The sequence below is a fragment of the Plectropomus leopardus genome, chromosome 23, assembly GCF_008729295.1.
Source record: "Plectropomus leopardus isolate mb chromosome 23, YSFRI_Pleo_2.0, whole genome shotgun sequence".
NCBI classification, from domain to species: Eukaryota; Metazoa; Chordata; class Actinopteri; order Perciformes; family Serranidae; genus Plectropomus; species Plectropomus leopardus.
Genome location: NC_056485.1, coordinates 3,525,059 through 3,549,452, shown reverse-complemented (window position 1 = coordinate 3,549,452; position 24,394 = coordinate 3,525,059). Strand labels below are relative to the sequence as shown.

At 38.1% G+C, this 24,394-nt stretch overlaps 1 protein-coding gene and 1 long non-coding RNA gene across 4 annotated transcripts; one reads left to right on the top strand and one right to left on the bottom strand.

Annotated features, from left to right (window-relative positions):
- Positions 1 to 626: 626 nt before the first annotated feature.
- Positions 627 to 21,142, top strand: alox12 (arachidonate 12-lipoxygenase). Of its 3 annotated transcripts, none has more exons than XM_042512388.1 (18): positions 627 to 929; positions 5,749 to 5,798; positions 6,008 to 6,352; positions 10,064 to 10,210; positions 10,303 to 10,504; positions 11,919 to 12,000; positions 12,088 to 12,210; positions 12,978 to 13,084; positions 14,356 to 14,528; positions 14,612 to 14,755; positions 15,634 to 15,837; positions 16,361 to 16,447; positions 16,638 to 16,807; positions 18,017 to 18,138; positions 19,371 to 19,471; positions 19,579 to 19,749; positions 20,178 to 20,376; positions 20,622 to 21,142. In XM_042512388.1, exons 4-17 carry the CDS (start codon positions 10,064 to 10,066, stop codon positions 20,355 to 20,357), a joined length of 2,013 nt encoding a protein of 670 aa, XP_042368322.1. In that variant the 5' UTR covers positions 627 to 929; positions 5,749 to 5,798; positions 6,008 to 6,352; the 3' UTR covers positions 20,358 to 20,376; positions 20,622 to 21,142. The 3 variants fall into 3 exon arrangements, with proteins under 3 accessions (XP_042368322.1, XP_042368321.1, XP_042368323.1); XM_042512387.1 differs by lacking the exon at positions 627 to 929 and adding an exon at positions 3,467 to 3,507; XM_042512389.1 differs by lacking the exon at positions 627 to 929 and having other exon boundaries at positions 5,703 to 5,798; positions 20,622 to 20,633; positions 20,717 to 21,142.
- LOC121962178 lies at positions 12,983 to 16,421 on the bottom strand. The gene is made up of 3 exons (XR_006107116.1): positions 16,329 to 16,421; positions 15,772 to 15,870; positions 12,983 to 13,065 (listed from the first exon to the last, which is right to left on the bottom strand). It is a non-coding gene; the product is annotated as an uncharacterized LOC121962178 (long non-coding RNA).
- Positions 21,143 to 24,394: the final 3,252 nt, after the last annotated feature.

Genomic DNA, 24,394 nt, shown 5'->3' with positions numbered 1-24,394 from the left:
GTTCTACATTGTAAAAAGAAAACTTTTTCTTACATATGCTCCTCATTTCTCCACCCACCTTCTGACACCACCGTTCCTGGATCCATCTCTTTATCTGCTATCTTTTTCCCCCCTCCCTACAAATGAGGCGCCCACCTCATCTTTGACAACTGCTTGACTTCCGGACACTTGAATAGGAGCTAATGTAAACCCTCCTTAAAGAAATGCACTAGTTTGATGTAAACATTTACAGAGCTGTCTTCCTTCCTCAATTCCTTTTGGAAAGACTGAAGCACGCTGTTTTCACTTAACTGCCTGCTGCTGTATATCTCCACCAGAATTACATTGACCTCCACTTGTCTTGTTTCAATGGAGGCGTCTCAGCTGATGTCTGCTTGATACTTCTTGTGGTTGGTGCAATTGGATGGTGACATTATGCAATGCAGCCTGGGTGACAGTGCATGAAGGGCTAAGTGCTGAGCCATGTACCTCCAAGATTTTGCACCAAGTGGATGTGGTCACACAGAACACATTGCAACGATTAGCTAGTTACAGGATGTGGCAGTGCATATACACCATTTCAGAAGGGTTACAAGAAGTAGACTAATCTGCAACCACAGAGCATAAGAAGAGTTCCAGTCTTGGAGCTACTTTTACCACTTTGACCAAAATCAGTATGAATGACCAGGTGTTTTCTGAGACCATGAAGGCCATCCGTACAATGCTGACAACAAGAAGCATAAAAGAAGATTTGATACTGCCCTCTTTACTGTTACAGAGGAACCCCAAGGTGCTAAAGCAGTCTCCCTTTCCGATGTCATCCTGCTGGGCCATTAAGCAACGTTTGACCTGGTGAACCACCAGATCCTCTTCTTCATCCTCCAAGAAATGGCTGTCTCAGACCTTGCAACCTCGCTGTTCTCATCCTACCTCAAGGACCATGCTACAAGGTAACTTGAAGATGAGTCTGTGTCTAAACTTTGCAGCGTCACAACTGGGATTCCTCATGGTTTTGCTTTGGGTCCACTCTGCTTTCTCTACACCAAGTCAGTTGTCTCTGTTGGTCACTCACATTGCTTTTCCTACCACAGTTATGCAGATGGCACTTTACAGATCTGTGTTTTCTGAAATCATAGACAGTATACTTAATGGACATAGCTACCTTGATGTCACTCATTGGTTTGTGGACTCCCGTTATGAAGCCTAAAGTTTGGCATTTCGGCAGTCACAATTTTACCACCAAGCCTGATGAATGTCACTCAAACAGCCATTATTATGCATCATTTTAACCCTTAACAAAATGTAAACTGCTGAGTTATATAAAATGTAAAGTTAGGCGTGTTATAATAATATAGGGGTCTATTGACTTGCTTCTGACGCCAGCCTCTAGCAGCCATTCGGTGAGCTGCAGTTTTTGACTCTTCTGCAATAGCTTCATTTTTCAGCCCCAGTTAATGCCGCTTGTCTTAAACCCAGTTGACAGCGTAAAATTACTTTCTTTTTTTTTTTTTACTGCATCTATGGCTTATATCTCTTAACGCATTTATGCACACCACTTGAAGCTCAACATTAATAACACTAAGCTGCTCCTCCTTCCTTGGGAGGCATCTCGCATCATTGACCTTTCTATCACCGTTTAGAGCTCTCCACTGTCCCTAACTAAGAAGGCAAAGAACCTGGGTGTGACCAACTAAGACATGTGATCACACATCTGTAATTTATCTGGGATCAGGACAAAGGGAAGAAGTGAATTCAAATAACTCTTTAGAGTATTCTGACCACAGTCTGACAGCTGAGACAACATTTGGGTGGCTTTGGGAAAAGTCTCTGAATGTGCTCAAGGAGCAACACATCAGACATGAACTATTTGAACCATTCTGAAAATCTGTTGAGATTTGAAGATCACAGCTGGATGAGATCTGAGAAATGTTGAGGAAACTGATGAAATCCAGATGAGTAAACATACAAGGAAGGATATAAGCTGCAGTTGTTGCCAATGTACTGCTTCTGTTTCGGTCTGTTTTTGCTCGGCAGTATGAATTTCATGCTTAAGTCTTCCTGGCTGAAATAATGGGATGAACCTCTTGGCAGCTGCAAAACCAGTTCTGCCATGTAGTGCCTCTAACACCTCCTAACATGTAGAAATCAAATTCAGTTACCAGCTCATTTCTTAGCCATTTTGGCTTACATTTACTCACCTGGACTAAAAAAGGAGGCGTTGTAATTCTTAGAAGATAATAATTTTTTAAAACGCTCTGCTGAACAATGCATCCACAGTGTTACTTTATGTCTACATATCTAAAAATCAAAAAGTCAAATCTCTGGTGCAACCGAATATTTTTCTCAGTCTCACACTCCAAATTACTCACATACAGAACATAATCCTTGCACTGTCAAGCCTGGCTACTATTGAGGACTACAGTACTGCAGCTCCAGCAGGTAGACAAAATAAAGTTCAATAGAGTATGATTCATATTTTAATTGACTGATAGGGATCCATTAAAATATTCTTGGATCTGCTGAGATGTTCGGAAGTATTTGAGTTCAGTTTAGTTTTGGAGACTGATCATCCTATGAACCGTTGCAATATGTGGGCACATACCTCTTTTGGATTCAGATCACTTGCAGTCAAAGGTCCATGTCCTGTCTGATCTGTGAAAATAGTGGTAGCATTTTAGGTTGTTTACTGGCATGTAAGGACAAGTATTGAGCCAGTAAGTCCTACATTCCAGGACGGAAGAAATTAGCTAAAGGCTGTTTCCCCCATCTCACATGATCTGATGGGAGGCACAGGGAGGATAAAAAACTACAGAATGATGTTCAGAATGATCAAACTTAACTGTACTCCAGTACTACCGTGTATCTCAGAACCTAATATCCGCTAAAACACCACCTCTCTAAAACATCCATCCTTCAGACCACAAAGTGTGATGTTTCACCAGCTCTTCACTGATAACCTAGTTCTTTAAAATATTTATAAGAAAAAGGCCATTCCTCTTCTTCTGACATATAAAGGCAGATTTAAAAAAAAGACCATTCCTTTTTACTCACTTCCCTTAAGCCTGCCAAACCAAATTAAGTGTTTCTGAGCCATTTCTTCATCCGAACTAAGCAGATTAGGCTTCAAAACAAATGTCCTTTATTAGTAAACACATCTGCTCACTGAGCAAATTATTCTGTCAATATTATAAACAAAAACTTGGTAGTTCTCTACCAAGGAATTACGTCCAAATTGGACAAATGTTTGCAGGTATAGAGGTCAGGCCGGTGGATTGTTGTGTAACACATCTGACTTTCATGATGATAAACTTTAATTTTCCTCTGAGAAATTCCCTCCAGCCCGAAGAGCGTTGGTGTCAGGCGTTGTCCTGATAAATAAAAATGATAAACGTATCAGGTCTGACAATATTGTTGCTCAACCTCAAGAGACAGGAGGGGCCATGTGTAGAGAGGAGCAGAGTGCAGTAGAGACGAGGAGGACTCCAGGCGAGGAGCAGATGATTATTATTGATACAAATTGCATAAACGGTAAAGAAAATTTAATCCTTTTTATCCGTTTCGGCCACAGATGTTTACAATATTCTTACAGATTTTGCCACGGTTACGTTTTGAAGTGGTAAATTTTGCACGGTGGCAGCTGCATCTAGGTTGCTTGGCAACTATCATGGTCTCTGTCAAAAGTAGAACCTCAAGAGTGGCTGGTAAAGTCTCATTCTCATTGTGAAGTGATTCTTATGATATGATATGATATGATATGATATGATATAATAAGATACGATACAATACGATAAATGATATGCCAAGGAGGAAAAGAAAATGCCGCCATAACAAGCAGAAAATGTGTGCTATAGCTCTTAAATTTTGACCCCAAGTGCTTTGATGGAGGCTTTTGACAAGTAGCAATGTTAACAACTTCTTTGGTATATATTTTACAAAATATTAATGATAAAAAAATAATTAAAAAAAACCTACAAGAATAAAGAAGACATGCAGTGCAAGAAGAGACAGACAACCCATTGGGTTATTTGAAGCCTCCACCTAAATAATACAAACATTTCAGTAGCTATGGAGTTCTGGCCCTTCTAGTGTTAACATCACTTTTTAATTCATCTTCCTAATCTAATCTAATCCTGATCTAATAAACACAATAAACACAGAGCCTGGGGTTTTGACCCACAATAGGTGGAAAAATCAAAAAATGTTCGGCGCCTGTCACTACGGCCCTATTTTGAGCCAGGAAAAACTCGGTATAACTTTGAACTTGCACACCGTCAGTTCATTAATAATACTCCCACAGACATGCACAAGCTGAAAGTCAGTCTTTAGGTTTACAGCAAAGCTTTGTGTTATTCAAGGCTGATTGCATCATCATCTGGAGGATGAGGTGTTGTAACCCTGGCCTCTTGTATTACAACTGTAACTTTGTGGGAAAGACAGCTCATACTGTTTCGAGTAAAATGTTAACTTCTTTTAAGATAGCGAGCTGAAATAGTCACTAAAAGCAAACATGCCTCTAATTGTGTATCATTTTAAACCAACAAACAGTAGACAAATTAATTTCTGAAAGTTTTGGAGTGTTTCTTTTAAGTTTTACCATTAGACTTGAGCCAGACATCTACCATGATCAGTGGATACTTTATCAGTTAATCTCCCTTAAACTAGGTGTATTACTCAAAAGAATACTTCACCCGCAGAACGATCATTTGTATATCAATGTCTCCACATCTTATGCTGTGTAGAAAACTGTTCCCACGTTTAGCAGCAGCAAAACTATATCAAAACATTCTTTTACAAACTCTCACACAACTGGTAGTATGAACCAAGTCTCATTTATCTGCAGTTGTATTTTTGTTAAAACACAAAATTTAAAAAACTTCTACCCCAGGACTGACAATTTTCTGTCGGCCTACCCAGAAGCTAATGTTTCCCTGGTCAAAAAGCCTATGGGATTTTTCCATTGGATTGTGGATCGTTGTAGAAAAGAAGCTCTGCGGTAAACAAACATTTATGATTCTTACAAGTTTTGTTCAGCAAGATAACTTCACATGCAAACGCCATTTTCTGGATTTTTGAAGCCTTAATGCAATCTCCAGAAGTAAAAAGCTAATGCTACAAAGGAATTGCACTAAATTCACGTTAACACCACTACAAGGCTGCAAAGCAGTGTTTGGCGCAGTTTGACTCGATGGCGTTCTGTAGTCTCATTTCGCCATTTGTTAGCAACCACCTTTTTTTAAGACATACAAGTTTCGAAGTTCACGAGTGGGTTATTTACTGATGTATTTTATGTCGTAGAACAAAACATGAAAATCTCTTCAGCTTATGTTAACCAAAGACCTTAATTCTGGCCTCTTACTAAAAACCCACTGACTTCTAGACGAGGTGCGGATTTCCAACGGATTTCCAAGTTTTTAGACAGACTTCTCCGGTTCTCCAAGAGTAGCGCTCCTGAGCATGCCTGAGCATGTGCGTGCATATGAGCCCTTGAGTTGAGTACAAACATATGCACATGCCCAGGCACACTCAGCTGTGCATAAGACTGTTTGCACTGTTGTTTAGTAAATAGTGAGGCTTTAGTGAAAATGCATGTGTTTGGGAGGTGCTGAGCATATGACTGGATAACTGAGACTTGTACTGTACTGCACAAGTTATGTGAGAGTTTGTAATCTGATGTTTTGATATAGTTTTGCTGTTATTAGCTGGGGACTCCATTTACTTCAATTCATGAAAAATGATGACCTTAATTTGGATTCTCCATTCACGGTGAAGGATTGAGAGAAGACAATGTTTTCTTCGCAAATTCAACGTTACACGAGCAAGTGAGTATTATACAAGTGTCTTTTTACAAGTGAGTACACCTTTAAAGTCACTTATTGTATTTATTTTAACTGCTGGTATGTTGCTCTGTAATGTGAATGTTATCTGACAGCCTCATCTGTGCAGCCCACACACCCAACTTCCCTTTCACAGCTCTCTTTCTCTCTCTCTCTCTGTGTGTGTGTGTGTGTGCACGTATTTGTGTGTGTAGGTTATAGAGCAAGGTGAGACGACACAGGGGACTGACTGAGGGGAGTGTGAGAGCACAGAGCCAGTGGAGTTGTGCAGTGAGAGTGAGTTTGTTGGAGAAGCTGTTGCTGAAAACATTTAAACTGAGAAACGACAGAGACTTTCTGCATAGAGGAATTCCATGCTGACTGGATAACTGTTGAACTTACAGTTCTGTGAGGACTTAAAAAAACGAGAAAGAGAAGAAACTGGATACAAAAAGGAAAGGAAGAAAAGAGAGAAGTTCCAGAAAACGGAGTCTGAGAGAATCTAGAGGAAAAGAAGAGGAGGGAACTGACGCTCCACTGGAGCTCCACCGTGGACCGAGGTCAGTGCTTTTCTGTTGACTCTTGGCTTCTGACATTCTGCAGCGGCTATAATACTATCATGTAAAGCTGACTATGATTATTTACTTTAAATGAGCTCTAATGTGCATATATTGCATTGACAGTTACATTTAACCCTTTGAGACCTGGAGCGACATCACTGTTCTTGCTCTGCTTTTGGACGCCTTACACAAGTATTTAAACCTTTGAACCCTGAACATGTTGATGCTTTTTTTTTTTTTTTTTTTCAAAAACATGTGTAAAAAGCAATGAGCATCTTGGTAAGACGTTTTTTTCACAAATTGCAAGAACTAATTTTTAAAAGGGAAAAATGTCTAAAGAAAAAAAAGCTGTTAGTAAAACTAAACCTGTAACTAACAATTGCATGTTTAAAATTATGTCCTAAATTATTGTATTATTTTTTAGCTCCTTTCTTATGCCTTTTTGTGTTTTTCTAATTATTTTTAATTTAATTTATTATTTATTTACAAATTTCTTACTATTTTTGTGGGTAATTTCTTCTTTCATTGCTAATCGCCTTCTTCACATGTTTTTGAAAGAAATCAAGCCAATATGCCCAGGTTTCAAAGGGTTAAGACTGCGACTACAATAGTAGCATATGCTAGATTTTAGAAGTAAAACAGCATGGTATCATCATTGGCATAGAGGTAAACATTAAAAGTGCTCATGAGTCAAAAATTATTTTTGAAAAACCAAAGGAAAATAAGTCTGGGAGAAAAAAGAAAAGCTAGAAAAAAAAAAATGTTATTTAAAATGATTATAATTACATATTTCAAATTTTGCAACAAAATTCTAATTTTTAAGCTTTTTTTCCAGGTCATTTCCATTTTTAAATCTGTCTTTTTCTTTCCTTAAAAAATGTAATCATTTATAAAAATAAATAAATAAATAAATAGGTAATTTTCAGGTACTTTTTCAAACTCCTTTTTCTTTGCAAATTTTTGGGTCATTTCTTCTTTTGCTGCTCATTGCCTTCATCTAATGTTTTTGAAACAAATCAAGGCAATATTCTCTGGTTTCAAAGGGTTATAAGCACATTAGCATTTAGCTCATGTGGAGATTTTGTGCTGGAATTCAAATTTGAGTCATTCCATATTTTCAAATATGCTTTTAGACTCTTGATGGCTACGTAGTAGAGTTGGGTTAGTAAAGTATTCCAGGCATGCCAGCTATATCAAAAAAATGTCATATTCCTGCTAAGGTGCTGATAACCACTGAAGTAACTCAATTATGTCACTAGACTGACTAAGTGAGTTTGCGAGAAGTGTAGGAACCTGCTCAGTGGCTCTGTGCGCTCTTACCACACTTTAGCTGACACACACACACACACACACACACACACACAGGTTTCATCAGTGTATTTGGTAAAACTACAGAGTTGGTTCGATGCAGTAGAGAAGTTACTGCTGCAACCAGATACACACTGGAATTTACTAAAAGGATTGCCCCGGAAGATATAACATCTCATTTTTAAGGGGATTCTCCAGACACAATTACAAAACCAAAACATGCAGACAAAACTGTATTACATAACAAACCCACAGTGCAAGAAAATGTGAGACCTGCATTTCTTATGTACTCAAGTCCAGGAGGCAGGGGAAATGTTGAATGACGGTATATTTGAAGTCTCATGGCCTGTTTATGCAGAAACAGTTCTTGCATGAAACGTTAAACTTTTTTTGGCCTTTCGTTGAGAGTATAACAACGTTTTTGAGGTCCTGAGAAGGCAAAGCAGGTTCCAGAGTGTAATTTTCTGTCCACGTGTAAATTGTCAGCGCACAATGTGAGAACAATGACATCAAATCCACACTTTGTGCATTTGCATCATGTTTGTGAAAAATAGCCGTGTGCGAGTAGGAGGACAACAATAACAACAATGGCGGACTGCAGAGCTGTGTTTGTGGTGCTGCCTCTACTGAATTTATTAACTCTTGTTTTTTTTATACCATGGATGTATTATAGGGAAGTTAATAAATTAGTAAAAGGTGACAAAAAAGACCTGAAAAATAGCTGTTGGGGATTATTAGATATCAAATTAAGATCATTTTAAAAATAGATTTTTCTGAGTTCTTTCCTAATATTGGTCCTATTTCTTGTTATGTGGCTTCTCGCCTTACTCCTGTGTTTCTGAAAGAAATCAAGTCAATTTTCTCAGGTTTTAAAGGGTTAAAATGTTTGCTCAGATTGTCAGTGCTATTAATATAAATTCATCGGTATTATTTTCTCTGTACTTGAAATATATAGCTAGTCATAGTCACATCCTGCCACAGCTATGTGTTGTGTCATGTCAGTAGTCTGTTATTAGATCATAACATTTGCATCAGTGCGGTTTACACATTTGCTTACTGTAGAAATAATATTCAAATTATTACCAGGAAAGTGACTCATGCCAACACGCCAGTGTCCTCACACACAAAATGTGAGAGCTACATTTGATTCACTTTTGATGGAGATTTTAACTATGTGCTCCACAGTATATTAGCTCACATGCAATGGCTTGAACTGTGAAAGCTAAAAGTTAATGGGGTTCACAGCATTTCCTCTTGAAATATGTGGGCTTCCTCAAAGATAAAACCGGATCACCTTATCTAATTTACTAAGGCTGCACTGTTGATGTGTGTAAACCCATAGTTATTAGAGTCAGTTGATAGCCAGCTTTTTAGGGTTAGGTAGGGTCACATATCTAGAACTATTAGCAGTGTGTTGATTAGGTCTCCCAGTCGCTGTTCCAGTCGATCCCAAAGATGTTGAATTGGGTTGGGAATATGAAGGATTGAGCCCTGGGGCCCCTTTGGCCTTCAATCTGCAAAATGTCACTCAAATTAACTCATACTTACCTGAGAAGACTCAAATTGATCACAAAAAATGCAACAGAACCAACCCCTAAAGGACACAAAACACCCCAAAAACCACATAAAATGACCCAAAATGACTACAGGGGGACAAAAAGCAGCAAAAGAATCATAAACACAAATTGACTACAAAGAGACTCAAAATAACATCAAAAATGGGGCAAACCAACCACAGAGACACAAAAGGAGCAAAGAAACGATACAAAATGACCGTAAAGACACCCAAAACGACTACAGAGTAACACAAAATTACAAAAAGTGCAAAACAACTCCAAAGAGACACAAATTTATTACAGACACAGAATGACCAAAAAAAAAAAAACTACACAAATGACACCAAATTGACCCAAAATGGCTACAGTGGGACTCAAAATAACAACAATGGGCAAAACATCCACAAAGAGACACACAAAAAGAAAAAAAAAAGACATCAGAGACAAAAAATGGCTACAGAGGGTCTCACAATAAGAACAAAAAGCGGCACAATACCCATAAAGCAATATAAATTGACCACAAAGAGACACAAAATAACAACAAACAGGGCAAAACAAACACAAAAATATACAATTTGACCACATAGACACAAAAAGACCAAAAAAAAATACCAAAGACTCAAAATAACAGCTAAAAAAAATCAAAAAAAAAAAATCTGTGTTTCTTGTTTGAGCCAGCCAATCTGGTACCTACATAGGATCTGAGGAGATCATGTCCTTATAGAGCTGGTTTTGTTCCCAGAGACACTTTCATGTTGATTAGGACAAACACAAACTTTTGACAAGGAGATGGACACCATTTGTGAGACAAATGCAACAAAATGTTTGTGTATGTTTATGTCCCCAGATGGAAGTCTACACTGTGACGGTAGCAACTGGTACATCAGAGTATTCAGGCACCAACAACTACATCTTTGTGACCCTGGTGGGAGAGAACGGGGAGAGTGAACGCACCCTGCTGGACAACCCCGGTCTGGACTTCTGTAGAGGAGCAGTAAGTGTGTGGAGTGGTGATGAAACCACGATGTGTGTGTAAAAAAGTGTTATCAGGTTTTTTCTCTTCTTTTTCTTCTCCATCTTTGTCAGGTGGATGAGTACAAAGTGAACAGCCCTTCACATTTAGGGACCCTGCTACTGGTCAGACTGGAGAAACAGAGGTACTGGTTGGAAGATAACTGGTACTGTCGCTACATCACAGTGAAACCTCCAGGTGGCGGGACGGCAGTGACGTTCCCATGTTACCGCTGGCTTATAGGAGACATCAAGGTGGAGATTAGAGAGGGAACAGGTAGGAAAGAATCCATGCTTTTAGAATCAGCTCTTTATTTTCAGCTGTAAAACAGACTGTAGAGGTGCTTTTGAGAAAGGAAGCAAAATCCAAACCAATGGGATGATTCAAATTTCTCATGATAGCAACAAATCAACAACTGGGCTTTGTGTTTGTGCAGCCACAGTGACATGCAAATCCTCTCTCCAATACAATGAAATTAGATGGCAATCAGCTTGTTGTGCTGAAAGCAACCAAAAAATAACTCAACAGCAATGTCTTTCCAGAAATCATGACGTAGTTACTCAAAATAATCCACAGATCTTGTTTGTGACCAGTTTCATGGAGGAACTATTTTCTTTTTATGATATACTACACCCGCCAACCGCATCACTGCGTAGAAGGGAATGTGCATCCGCTGCTAACTCACCTAGCATCACTGAGCTAGCTAATGTTACAGCTTAGCAAAGGAGGATGCTGTTAGTGATTACATTTTGTACTGTCACAAGGCTTGGCTCTTCGTCCATGAGTAGATGCACCCTTCCTTCCCTTCCTTCCGCACATTGGCTTTGCCTTCCTGGAATCAGTAATGTGACAAGTCATTAACTTTACCCGACTTATCTGCAAATTGTGATCCAATCACAAGCAGGCAGAATGGAGATTACACTATTACCAAGCATAAATGCTACGGCCTGTGTAAATAATGTCTGTATGTCTTTCTACCAAACTACACCTGCCAACTGTATCACTGTGCAGAAGGAAGCGTTCATCCACTGCTAGCTCAACTAGCACCACTGAGCTAGCTAACCTAACAGTTCAGCTAAGGAGGACACCATTTAAGTTTGCACTGCCAGGAGCACAACTGCTCCTCCATGAGTAGATGCACTCTTCCTTCTGCACAGTGGCATTGCTTTACTGGAGTTTGGAACATGACAATTCTGCTAATCTCTCCTAACTTATTTGCATATTGAGATCCTGTCACAATGCGGGCAGTAAATAGTTTACACAGTTAATAGCAGGATTTTACATGCAAAGGCCTGTGAATAGGATGCTGCTATTTAGATACTGATCACTTGTTAACAGGAGATGTAACTGAAGCCTGTATCATCACCTTATTTCTACCTAACTACACCCACTGTCTGTATCTCTGTGCAGAAGGAAGCATGCATCTACTACTGGCTCACTTAGCACCACTGATAGCTAACATTACAGCTCACCCTTAATCTTTAAATCTCGCAGTGCATAGATGCACTAGTCCTTCTGCACATTTGTTTTGCTCCCCCGGAATCAGTAACATGACACGTCCACTAAACTTTATTTGCATATTGAAATCTAATCACAAAATGGGCAGAATGGAGATAACACCAGTGGTAAATGCAAAGGCCTGTGCAAAGGATGTTACTATCTACAAATCCCCTTTTTTCTGCTCCTGTAGCAAAGACACACAGGGATGACTCCTTACCTCAGCTGCTGGCACACAGGAAGACAGAGCTGCAGGAGAGGCAGACGACTTTCAGGTCCAATACACACAACAACACAAAGATACAGCATCAGATTTTGTGTGTGTTAATATTTGTATCACACTGTGTGCTTCTGTATTTCAGATGGGTAACGTGGGCTGCAGGGATCCCTAGATGTATTGACGCTAAAACAGAGGCAGATTTACCCCAAGACGTTCGCTTTGACAATGAGAAACGGAGCGACTTTGAACATTCCTTACACTATGCGTGGGTGGTGCACACGTGTTTGTCTGTATAGTTGTGAGGACCCTAGCTGACAGAATGCATTTCTCTAACACAATACTTAACCCTAACCTTAGTCTTACTCTAATCTAAACTTAATACAAAGCTTGACTTTAAACACCAAGTCTGAACCATCAGTCTTTTAACACATAGGGTCTGTTTGGTGCATTTTATGCACTTCTCATTCTTCATTTTCTGATCATTTTGGCTGTGTTCATGCATATAGTATTAAGTTTGGCAAGATTGCATATTTTTGTTTATCTTGGAGTTTTTTAGTTCAGCTCCTACAATAAGTCTAAAACACACTGTAAATAAAATTGTTACATTCATACTGTTAAGTACAAAAATGCTAATCACTGACATAAACCAGGCTGTGATCATCAAAAAACAAATCTACTTTACATGTAGTATTTTTTAAAATAACTGTGTGTTTTTTAAATTAAAAACATAGTGGCATCATAACAAAAAAATGGCATTTGTATGGTTAAAATTCTGAAAATTAATGACTATTTGATGATTATGATTAGGACTAATAACTAAATGAAAGTAGAAAATTATATTAATGTATAATATTTTTAAAGCTTGATTTTGAAAAGCGCATTTCTGTGCGCAGAGCGATACGATTGTGTGTAATATTAAAGCGGGCCCTTAAGGATTAAAGTAGTGAAGACAAATGACATCAAGAGTTTTGGTCCCTAGATAAGAGGTGACAACATGATGAAGATTAAGTATGCACCCTCTCTTCTCATCAGCTTGCTGGAGTTGTCTCTGAAGAAGCTGGCCATCAGGTTTGGAAAGTCCTGGAGCGACCTGGACGATTTCAAACGGATCTTTTGGAAGCTGCGGAGCCCAATAGCAGGTGAGTCAATACACATTACACACTTCTTGCAAAACCTGAAGGAGAAAACAACCAAAAACCAAAGGCTGGGCAGTGTTCTGTTACACAATATGTTTCTAATGCACGAGAAATGCAGCATGTTTGATATAAACTATATAAAGTTATTATATGCACATTTTATGAGTTTCTGAAAAAGCTTCCTTTAAAAGCCTCTATTACAAAAACAGAGTATCTGTCACCTCTCTCTTTAAATCTCTTACATGCATCATAGACGCTGTATCAAAGCCTCATGGGAGGTAGAGTTGTTCAAGTACTTATTATCTTTGTTAAAACTTGCCAGGCTGAATATATAAATGACTAGCAGGTACAGAACACATTCATCTAAGGGACTGTTTGTTGTTTATCAGAGGAGGAGTGTGGCTAGGGTGCAATTTTATTTTATTTAAAAAAAAAAAATATATTTAGAGCCAGAAATATTATTTCATGAGTGCATGGGGGGAAAGCATAATCCTCCTCCTCTATTTCTGTAGTACAAGATTTATTTATATATTTGGGTGAAATTTTAAATTGGACCTGGAGTGAAGCGCTGTTGATCAATATCATTATTTTAAGCTTAGATTTGGTTTTATTTTCCGATGGAAGCATTCATTGTACACGATTTGTTTCCAGAATGTCTGTTTGAAAATCTAATAATAATTTTGATTTTTTTTCACAGTTTCTTGCTATGATAAATGATGTCATTTAGCTGTAAAGAAGAAAAAAAAACATGCCTTTCAAGCCTGCCAGTGAGTTTTGAGGTTCAGACTGTATTAAATATTAATTTAAAAAATACAATAAAAATACAAACTAAATATAAATATGGCAGTGTTTTGTTTGTTGCAGTGAAACATTTAAAAAAATAAAAAATAAATAAAAAATGCCTTTCCCTTGTGTTTGGAATGCATGTTTTCTTTGAAAAATCTTGGCAATTTATTCTGCTGCTAAAAAAAAAAGGCAATATGTAGTTTGTATTTTTTTAAATTAATATTAAATACACCCTGAATCTCAAAACTTGCCAGCAGACTTAAAAGGCATATTTTTTTTCTTTATTAAATTGACAGTAAAATAAATACAAAATAAACCCAGTTAAAGTTTTTTGTCCATCTCCTGAGCTAAAAACCCACAAGTCCCTTCTCAGTGCTTAAAAAAATATTTGACATGCCTCCCCTGTTTCTCAAAAATATTGAACAGTCCCTTACAATGTCCTCGAGGGGCTAACTACTCATCCCGTGCATGTGTGCTTGACTGTGTAGAGTACTGTATGGAGCACTGGAAGGAGGACTGTTTCTTTGGCTACCAGTGTATGAACGGCTCGAACCCAAGAATGATTCAGAGGTGTAAGAAGCTGCCAGAGAACTTTCCAGTCACAGCAGACATGGTGCAGAGCTCCATGGCTCCCAGGACCAACCTCAACAAAGAACTCAAGGTGGAGAAATATCTGTCTCTACGATCCATACAGGCTTTAATGTGACAGTTATGTCTCATTGTCTCTGCTCTCTCTATGACTAGGCAGGGAATATCCACCTGTTAGACTACGCCATCATGGATGGGATTCCCGCCAACACAATCAATGGTAAACTTCAGTACATCGCTGCTCCGCTCTGCCTGCTGTACCAGCACCCAGACGACGGGCTCATACCTATAGCTATACAGGTACATCATTCACACCTGCCACGCCCAAAGACCTGTGTGGAAATACTCAACATGTCATCGATATGCACACACAGTCTCATTTCATATTAAAACCTCTAAAAATATCCCTCTGGGATACATGTGGTGAGAGAGCAAGTTTACACAACCCTCATGTTGCATTTTCCTATTATACATTTTTAATGTTGTAAAGCCTATATATATATATATATATATATATATATATATATATATATATATATATATATATATATATATATATATATATATATATAATATAATATATAGTGTGTGTAATATAGTGATATATAGTGTGTAATAATAGTGTGTAATAACAGCAGCAGGTTTTATTTTATTTGTTATACCTTCTGTGAATTCAATTTTTATCCCTATTTTGTCTTACTTTTACTAGTATTATCAAGTGGCTTTTATCCATTTGAAGATGCGTTCTGTGTATTCTGTTCTGATCTTATTTTATTTTTACACGCAGGTTTTATTTTGTCTTCTAAGTGTTTTGATGTGAAGCACTTAACACATTTAATTTCTTTCCTGGAAAGCATGTTGGGCTGCCTTTCTTGTATAAAAGGTGCTATACAAATAAAGTTTATTATTATTATTATTATTATTATCACTATTATTATTACTATTATTACATATTTTTTACTTTTTAAAAAACTTTAATTTCTTTTCTTATTTTTAGGGAATTTTCTTGTACTTTTTACTCATTTCTAGCTACTTTCTGAGTTATTTCTTCTTTAACTGATTGTTGCCTTCTTCCCATGTTTTTGAAATGCATCAAGCCAATTTGCCCAGGTTTCAAAGGGTTAAGTTCCCTTCTCATGGAGTGGAACAGGACAATAACAGTTTCTCCTGGTCCTCAGCTTGAGCAGAACCCCGGCCCGGACACACCCATTTTCCTGCCCAAAGACCCCCCCCTGGCCTGGCTGCTGGCTAAGATGTGGGTGCGTCACTCTGAGTTCCAGGTGTTCCAGGTGCTGTCTCACCTGCTCAGGACTCACCTGGTGATCGAGGTGTTCTGTGTGGCCACTCTGAGACAGCTGCCTGCTGTGCACCCGATATATAAGGTCAGACACCATTAGCCCATGCCTTTTATATTTCTGAAGACAAAGCAGAGAGTTGTTTTATTAAGTCAGGGTTTATTTTTTGGAAAACTAAATATATATGTTTTTCTTGAAAAAGTAATCAAAAAATTTTAATGAAAAAAAGGGAAATATACCCTCCAAACCTGCAGGCATGTTTTTTTTTTGTTTTGTTTTTTTTTTCAAATTGCCGAAAACATTCTTTAGAAAAATCGCCCAAAATTTTTCACAAAAAATTGCCATTATTTCTCAAAGAAAGCATGCTTGTATGTTTTCATGAAATCATTATTATTTTTTTTTTTTGTTAATTCACTAAACTTTTTGAAGAAGAAAAAAAGCCGGAACCTTTCAAAGAAAACATGCATTCCTTTTCAATTATTGTTATTTTGTTTTCTTTTTCTTTTGGTTTTGTTTGTTACACATGTTCAAAATATATACCAATCAGTCAATCAATCAAAAACACAGTAAAGTTGTACCCTGAAGGTTTTTCTGTGTCCTCCTGCTGCAGCTCCTGGCTCCTCATCTGCGCTACACTCTGGAGATTAACTGCAGGGGGCGCAGTCAGCTCATCTCAGCTAACGGCATCTTCAAAAGGGTGTGTTACTCTGGCAAAATACATCAATAAGTTCAAACATTTGAAAGTCCAAATGTGCTGTTCCAGAGTCTGTTAATGTCACTCGGCCTTCGACCTCATCAATGCCACATTATTAAACTTTGAAAAATTAAGACTTTTAGTGTCACACAGTCTGATGATGCTTCTAGCTTACTGTCATGTTTGTGTGTAGGTTGTGTCTACAGGCGGTGATGGCCTGTTGATTCTGGCTCAGAGGGAGTACAAGGTGCTGACCTACCGCTCCCTGCAGCCCCACCATGACTTTACTGACAGAGGAGTTTCCCAGCTCCCAAAATATTTCTACAGAGAGCACAGTCTGATGCTGTGGGACGCCATACTCAGGTACAAGACAAACTCTCAGCCCAACATGGAACAGGTTCTGTTCAGATTCCTGCACCTAATTTTTGATAGTTCAGCATTTGGACCAAAAGTGTAGACTATAAAGACATCAGTGGTAGTGTTTCCCCAAAATTTTCCACTGTCAGGCCAATGAGACCCCTCCACCAGGCCTAAATGATGGCAAGGTATGCGTGGGTAGGTGAAGTACACTGTAATTTTTCCCCTTCGACAGTAGAAGTCATGACCCGCCCTACTCTGCCTTTGATTGGCTAGTTCCTTGTGCCTTTACTGGTTAGCTAAGCAATATCACACAAGAGGGAGTGATGTTGTACTATATATCATCACAGCTGTGATTCAGTGCCGAAGATAATCACAGGACAGAGGTCATAGCTAAGCCCCTAATGTCGTACAATCCTAAAAATGTCCTAAATTCTTTGAAATGTCCAGAAATCCCAGAAACATCCTAAAATGCTACAATTGTCCTGACATTCTCAAAATGTCCTAAAATCCTAGAAACACCCAAATATCTTAGAAACGTCCTAAAATCTGAGAAACATCCCGAATTCCTGAAACGTCCTGAAATCCTAGTCCTAGAAATGTTCTAAAATCCTAGAAATGTCCTGACATTCTCGAAATGTCCTGAAATCCTAGAAATGTCCTAAAATCTTAGATACATCCTAAAATCTGAGAAACATCCTAAAGTACTTGAAATTTACTAAAGTTCTCGAAACTTACTAAAACTCTGAAAATGTCCTAAAATCCTAGAAATGTCCTGACATTCTCGAAATGTCCTAAAATTCACAAAATGTGATAAAAAAATCATACAAATCTAAGAAATTTCCTAAAATCCTAGAAACGTCCTAAAATCGGAAGAACATCCTAAATTCCCAATAAATCCCAGAAACATGTATGGGGCTGTTCTGACTGCCCCCTGGCCTCCTTTCATTTAGCAAAAGTGGCCCCCAGGTTGAGTATCTAGAGCTTAATCAGAACTCCTTGAATTCACCATGACTAGATCATCAGGTATGAACCATCATAATGTCATATGATAATAATATAAAACTAGGAAATATAACCTAATTAATCCAAAGGTGCCTCTGCTAATCTTTCAAGGTGGCAGTATTGAATGGCGCTTAACAACACCTCAGCACATACAGCCAGATGTGTTTGCGCCTCTATCAGTCCTAACTCTAACTGTACCTCCTCCTCCAGTTTTGTCACAGGTATAGTCAACCTGTACTACCAGTCAGACCATGATGTGCAGGAGGACCTGGAGCTTCAAGCCTGGATCAGAGACATAACACAGGAAGGCTTCACAGAGCTCCCCAACTTTGGTTAGTTGTTAATATCATTGTGCATTTTCATCCTTAATTCTAACATTTGACTTCAAAATTTTGAACATTTATTTCCAGCAGGGCATTTTTACAAATATTGTAAGCCTTTATTTTAACAACACCATGCAGCAGTGTCATCTGTGAAAATGTAAATGGTTGGATTGAGATTCCATCGGTCCCATTCTTGTGAAGGCAACATCTAAAGAACGCCTTGAGGGAAAATCTTCAAATCCACATGGCCACAACAATGAAGTGTGTAGAATTTGGTGGACATAGGTCAAAGGTCAAAGTCATTGTGACTTAGTTTGTCTCATTCTTGGGAACCCAATATCTTAAGAACGCCAGGAGCGAATTTTGTCAAATTTTAAACAAATGTTCACTTGGACAAATGGATGAACTGATTAGAATTTGGTGGACATAGGCCAAAACTCAAGGTCACTGTGACCTTGTTTGTCTCATTCTTATGAATGCAATATCTCAAGAACACCTGTAGGGATTTTCATCAAATTTGACACAAATGTCCTCTTCAACCCAAGGATGAACTGATAAGAATTTGGTGGACATAGGTCAAAGGTCAAGGTCATGTGACCTCGTTTGTCTCATTTTTAGGAATGCAATATAACCTTGAAAGAATTTCTTGAAAATCGGCACAAACGTCCACTTGGACCCAAGGATGAACTGATTAGAATTTAATGGGTTGTTCAAAAGTCAAGGTCATTATGACCTTACAAAACATATTTTTGGCCAAAAGTTAAGAACTCATATCCATATATGATGGATTGTGACAACATTTTATAACCAAAACGTCAAATGTCACTGTGACATCATAATGTTCTGAACTGTTCTGGCCATTGTAAAATAACATATCTCAGGTACAAAAGGGGAGACATTTGGTCAGATACTGAATTTGTGACAATAATCTTGGGTGTCCATCTGTAAAGTGTGCTGAGATCTTCTGCACTGCTGGGAAGGTGTGTGTGAAGCATCCATTTTTTTCACAGACATGGATGTAAATTATAACTGCATCTTGACTTGTTCGCAGAGGTACACAAACAGCAAAGCAGAGAATTTAGTTTTTACCAGATACTTAATGTAAAAGTGATGCCTCATGTACAATCAAATGTCCAGTTTTTACAGACATTAGTGGAGTCATCCATATAAAGTGCCGGTATAGGCAGAAAAAATGATGTATTATTTGTGCATCTAATTCTTGATTCTGCATGTTTGTTCAGGTCTCCCCAGTAAGCTTCATACCCGAGAGGAACTCTCCACCCTGCTGTCAGTGGCAATCTTCACCGGTACAGCCCAGCACGCTGCCACTAACAATGGACAGGTGCTGGACACACACATTGACCTTCACCTACTGTCTTTCAATGTGAGACATCAATCATAGAGGGGCTTTAAATGTCTCTGTCTTACTCTTTGTTAATGTTTTTTCAGTTCGACTGGTGTGCCTGGGTCCCTAACACCCCTTGCACCATGAGAGAACCCCCACCAACAGACAAGGATGCTGTCACCATGGAGATGATCATGGCCACCCTTCCTGATGTCAGTCAGTCCTGTGTGCAGATGGCTATCACATGGCATCTGGGGCGAGCACAGCCAGACGCAGTGAGTCCATCTCTGTCTGCTTTATATGGTAATAAGTCACAATTTAAATGAGGACACCAAGTTCTAAATTTGATAGGCTGACATACCGATGAGGTTCCAGACTAAGTGAAAAATTAGCAGACTTTGTCAGTGGCAACAATACTCTGCAGGAGATGACATCCTACAAAGCTCATTTGTCTGTCCGTCTGTCCATCCTTCTTCTTTTCATGAACGTGATATCTGGAGAATACCTTTAAAGGAATTACTTCAAATTGGAACAAATGTCCACTTGGACTTTACAATGAACTGATTCAATTTTGGTGGTCAAAGATTAAGATCACTGTGACCTTGTTTGTCTTATTCTTGTAATTCTAGTTTGATCTGATCTAAACTTGATTTGACATGTTACACCACTTTTTTTCAGTAGCTTCCTGTTTTCTCCTGTGTAGATTCCTTTGGGCCAATACACAGAGGAGCATTTCACTGAGGGGCGGGCCCAGGAGCTGATTGACCAGTTCAGAACAGAGCTGAAGGAGATTGAGGACCATATTGTGAGTCAGAACGAAGGACTGGAGCTTCAGTACCTTTTCCTCCGGCCCAGCTGTGTGGAAAACAGCATCACGATTTAGAAGGACTAACGGACTACATGTAAGAGCATCCCTGACTTTTTTTTTTTTTTTTTTAACTTTGAAATGAAATTATTTTCTTGTTGATTGAGGTAAAAAAAAATGTAATTACAGTAGCGCTGCTGTAATACAATCTTGTAAAAAAAAACAAAACAAAACTAAGAATGTCTAAGCAGGAGAAATTACTTTTTTCATTTACGTATGTGATTACAGCAGGAGGTTGAGGCCATCATCAGGCCCATTTCTAACCTTCCATTTCTCTCCTAGGTACTGGAGAAAGTAAGTGCTGCCCACCTACAGGATCACCTCAAATCCAACAACATTTTTGAAAAATTCCAGTCTGGTTTCCACTCTGCCCACAGCACAGAAACAGCTCTGGTTAGGATCACAAATGACTTGCTGATGGCGGCCGATGCTGGCTCACCCTCTCTCCTCATTCGGCTTGACCTGTTTGCAGCATTCAACACCGTTGACCATGGCATACTGCCCAACCAGCTACGTCACCACTGGACTCACTGACATCGGCCTTCATACCTCACTGACAGAACTGAGCATGTCTCCATGGGAGGTGCAAGGTCCCGGACGCACACTGTCACCTGCGGGGGCCCTCAAGGGTCGGTTCTCGGCCCCACCTTCTTCACGCTCTACATGCTCCCCGTCAGCCGTGTTATCAGTAAATACGGAATCTCATTCCACTGCTACGCTGATGACACACAATTATACATGAAAAAAAGAAACACACACCCCTGCAGCTTCACCACCAACTTCATCATCATCACAATCTCTGTCCACACTCACCGCCTGTCTGGAGGAGAGTCTGGGAGATAAAGGCATGCACAACTTCTTAAATACAATGTCTCCTTCCTCACTCGTCTGTGCATCCACGGCAATGCCTCCCCTAACCTGAAAGAACTACTCACCCCACAAACCTGAACACGATCCCTCTGCTCCACACACTCCATCCGTCTCCATCCCTCCGGGACTAAGCTGCACACTATAGGGGATCGGGCCTTTTGCCGCCCCTCGTCTGTTTAATGCCCTCCCTGATCATCTGAGGGCACCACAGACTGTCGAGTGTTTCAAAAAGAGACTCAAAACATTCCTTTTTAGCAGAACTTATGACTTTAAATGACTTCTTGCTGGTTGCTCTGCTCACTTTTATGCTCTTTTTTATGACTTTTAAATATGGTTTATTTTTATCTTTTTTTAATGCTAATCCTTTTATCTTGTGGCAGTTTTCTCTAAATGTAGAGTGCATTATAGATAAAATCTATTATTATTATTAGGAATGATTTGAAGGCAGTTTATGATTTGTGTAACGTGACTGACGAGGTAATGTGTCTTTGTTAACCCTCTGAAACCCACAAACCTGGATAGCCATCACTTTTGAAGCTTTCAGCAACTTTCACAAGTATTTCAACATTTGGACCCTGTGCCTGTTGCAATTTCTTTAAAAAAAAAAAAAGAAAAAACTTGGGGGAAAATAGGCAACGAGCAACCTTGAAAGAAATGTTGCTATTTAAACATAGAGTGCTATGACGATTTTGTGATATTTTTGATGACAGTCTGGTATTTCGTGATTTTTCTGAGAACATACTATATCATAAAGTGTTGATGATTTGTTGTTGGACACACTATACAATGACTTTTATTTGATATTTTTGATGACATACTATTGCGGAAATACTACATTATGACATTTTATGGTATTTTAGACAACATACTTTACTATTTATTACATTTTTCTGATATTTTTGACAATATACTAAAATCTCATAAAAAAAAACGCCATAGTATAATATGTCCTCAAAAATATCACAGTCTAGTATGTCATTAACAATATCACAAAACTGCACAGCATAGTTTGTGGTCATAAAAATCATAAGACTGTCATAGTATCATATGTTGTCAAAAATATAAAAACATTATAGTATAGTGTCATCAAAAATGTCAGAAATATGTCATAGTATTGTATTTCTTAACAAAATCATAAAAATGGCATAGAATAGGATGTCATCAAAATTGTCAGGAAAATGTCATACTACATAGTATGTCATCAAAAAGTAAAATAAAAATTATAGTATAAAATGTTTTCAAAAATACAAGAAAAATTATAGTATAAAATGTTGCCAAAATTATCATAAAAACGTTTGTCCTTCTACCATGGAGTAAGGATATACAATTTGGATAAATAAAGGGCTCATGTATATGTATATATCTCTATATAGCACACATTTTTAATTGTCAATTAAATTTGTTATTTGTTATTTGAACAAATTAAACTGGAATTTAATCTATCAGCATATGTTGTTTTTTTTTTTTTTATAACTCAGAGGCTACCTACCTTCAGAGGCAGAAGTTTTTGGAGAATATCTGCAAAATACCAACCAGACCAGAGGAACTTCTAATGTTGTCTATAGATAAGGGCTTAGAATTAGAATCTTTATTTCTGATTCCCATTTTTCTTTGACATTGAAATCATTGAAATGCTTTGTAAATGCTTTGTAAATTCTAGGTATGATTCCTTTTTCTAAGGAAACATTTAAGGCTTGACATAAATTAACCAGTAGTCCTGTATGGAGAGAATTTGAATGGAAGGTGAAAATTACTTTAAAGTACTTTAAATTAAATGCTTCAAAATAAATTAACACATCTGAGATGTGCTGGTGGGACTGCGGACAGGAAGGAGACGCCACACATATATTGTGGGACTGACCAAAAATACAAGAATACTGGAAATATATTCAAAGCAAAATTAAGAGAGTATTAGGTATTTACATCATATTAGCACACAGGGTATCACACCAGGTGATTTAACAGAGAGAAAAACAACAACAACAAAATAAAGTAAAAGCCTCCTGGCTAAAAAAGAGCCCTCCAGTATGAATCAGTGGAAAGAAGACAAAAATGAAAATGAAATGAAAAAATTTAATTAGGAAAAAACATCACATTAAAGTTACAGCTGAAAATGGTCAGACTTAATGAACAGTGGTCTCTGTTAATAATGGTGATGCAAGAAATCTAGTGACCTTTTTTCCAGGTTTTTATTTCTTTTATAAATTTGCTTTTGTTTTGTTTTTGTCTGCTTTTTTAAATGTTTGTTCCTCTTCCTCTTTGGGGTTTTTATTTTGTTTGATTTCAACTTTGGTTGATATTTAATTATAGCTATTATTACTGTTTTATTTTTTGTGCTTTTTTCACTTGACTGTGAACGGCAAGGTGGGAGGTATATGCTGAGGTAGTGTTTTTCACAAGATGATTTAATGTAAATTAAGTCACATTATTTAACATAATCAATTATTTCTGATAGCCATACTTTAGCCCCCGTGTAAAAGGCAAATCCCTACACCAAGTGGTTTTCAGCTGTTTTCTGGACATGTCATATTTTGACATTTTTCGACATACGATAGTATGGCATTTTAGGTTGTTTTTTTGATATGCTATATTATGGTGTTTTTGGACGTTTCTGCAATATTCTAGGGCGGCTAAGGCGTGTTTCATCACGCTATTCTATGCGGTTTTCATCAGTTTTTTGGATATGCAGATTTTGACATTTTTTGCCATACTATAGCATGGTATTTGCGGTCATTTTTTGAAAGTGCTATTTTATGGTGTTTTTGGCCGTGTTTGCAACATCTTATGCTTTGGCGTGTCTCGGCATGTGATCGTATGTGGTTTTATTAGGTTTTCAGCTGTTTTTTGGACATGTCATATTTTGACATTTTTCTGCATACTATAGTATGGCATGTTCGGTCATTTCAAGTGCTATATTATGGTGTTTTTTGCTGTTTTCTTCTGTTTTTGGAAGTCTTTTCAACACTGTACACGATAACATGCTTCTACATGCTACACTAAGTGGTGTTGATTGACATTTTTGCCATACTATAGCCTTGCTTTATTTTCCAGTTTTTTACCATGCTATTTCATAGCTTTTGGGGCCATTTTGGGATATTTTTTCAACACTGCTTACTGGTGGGGAAGCCTGAGCTGGTGCGCGAGGTTGAGAAGTTCCGACTAGATATAGTCGGCCTCACCTCGAC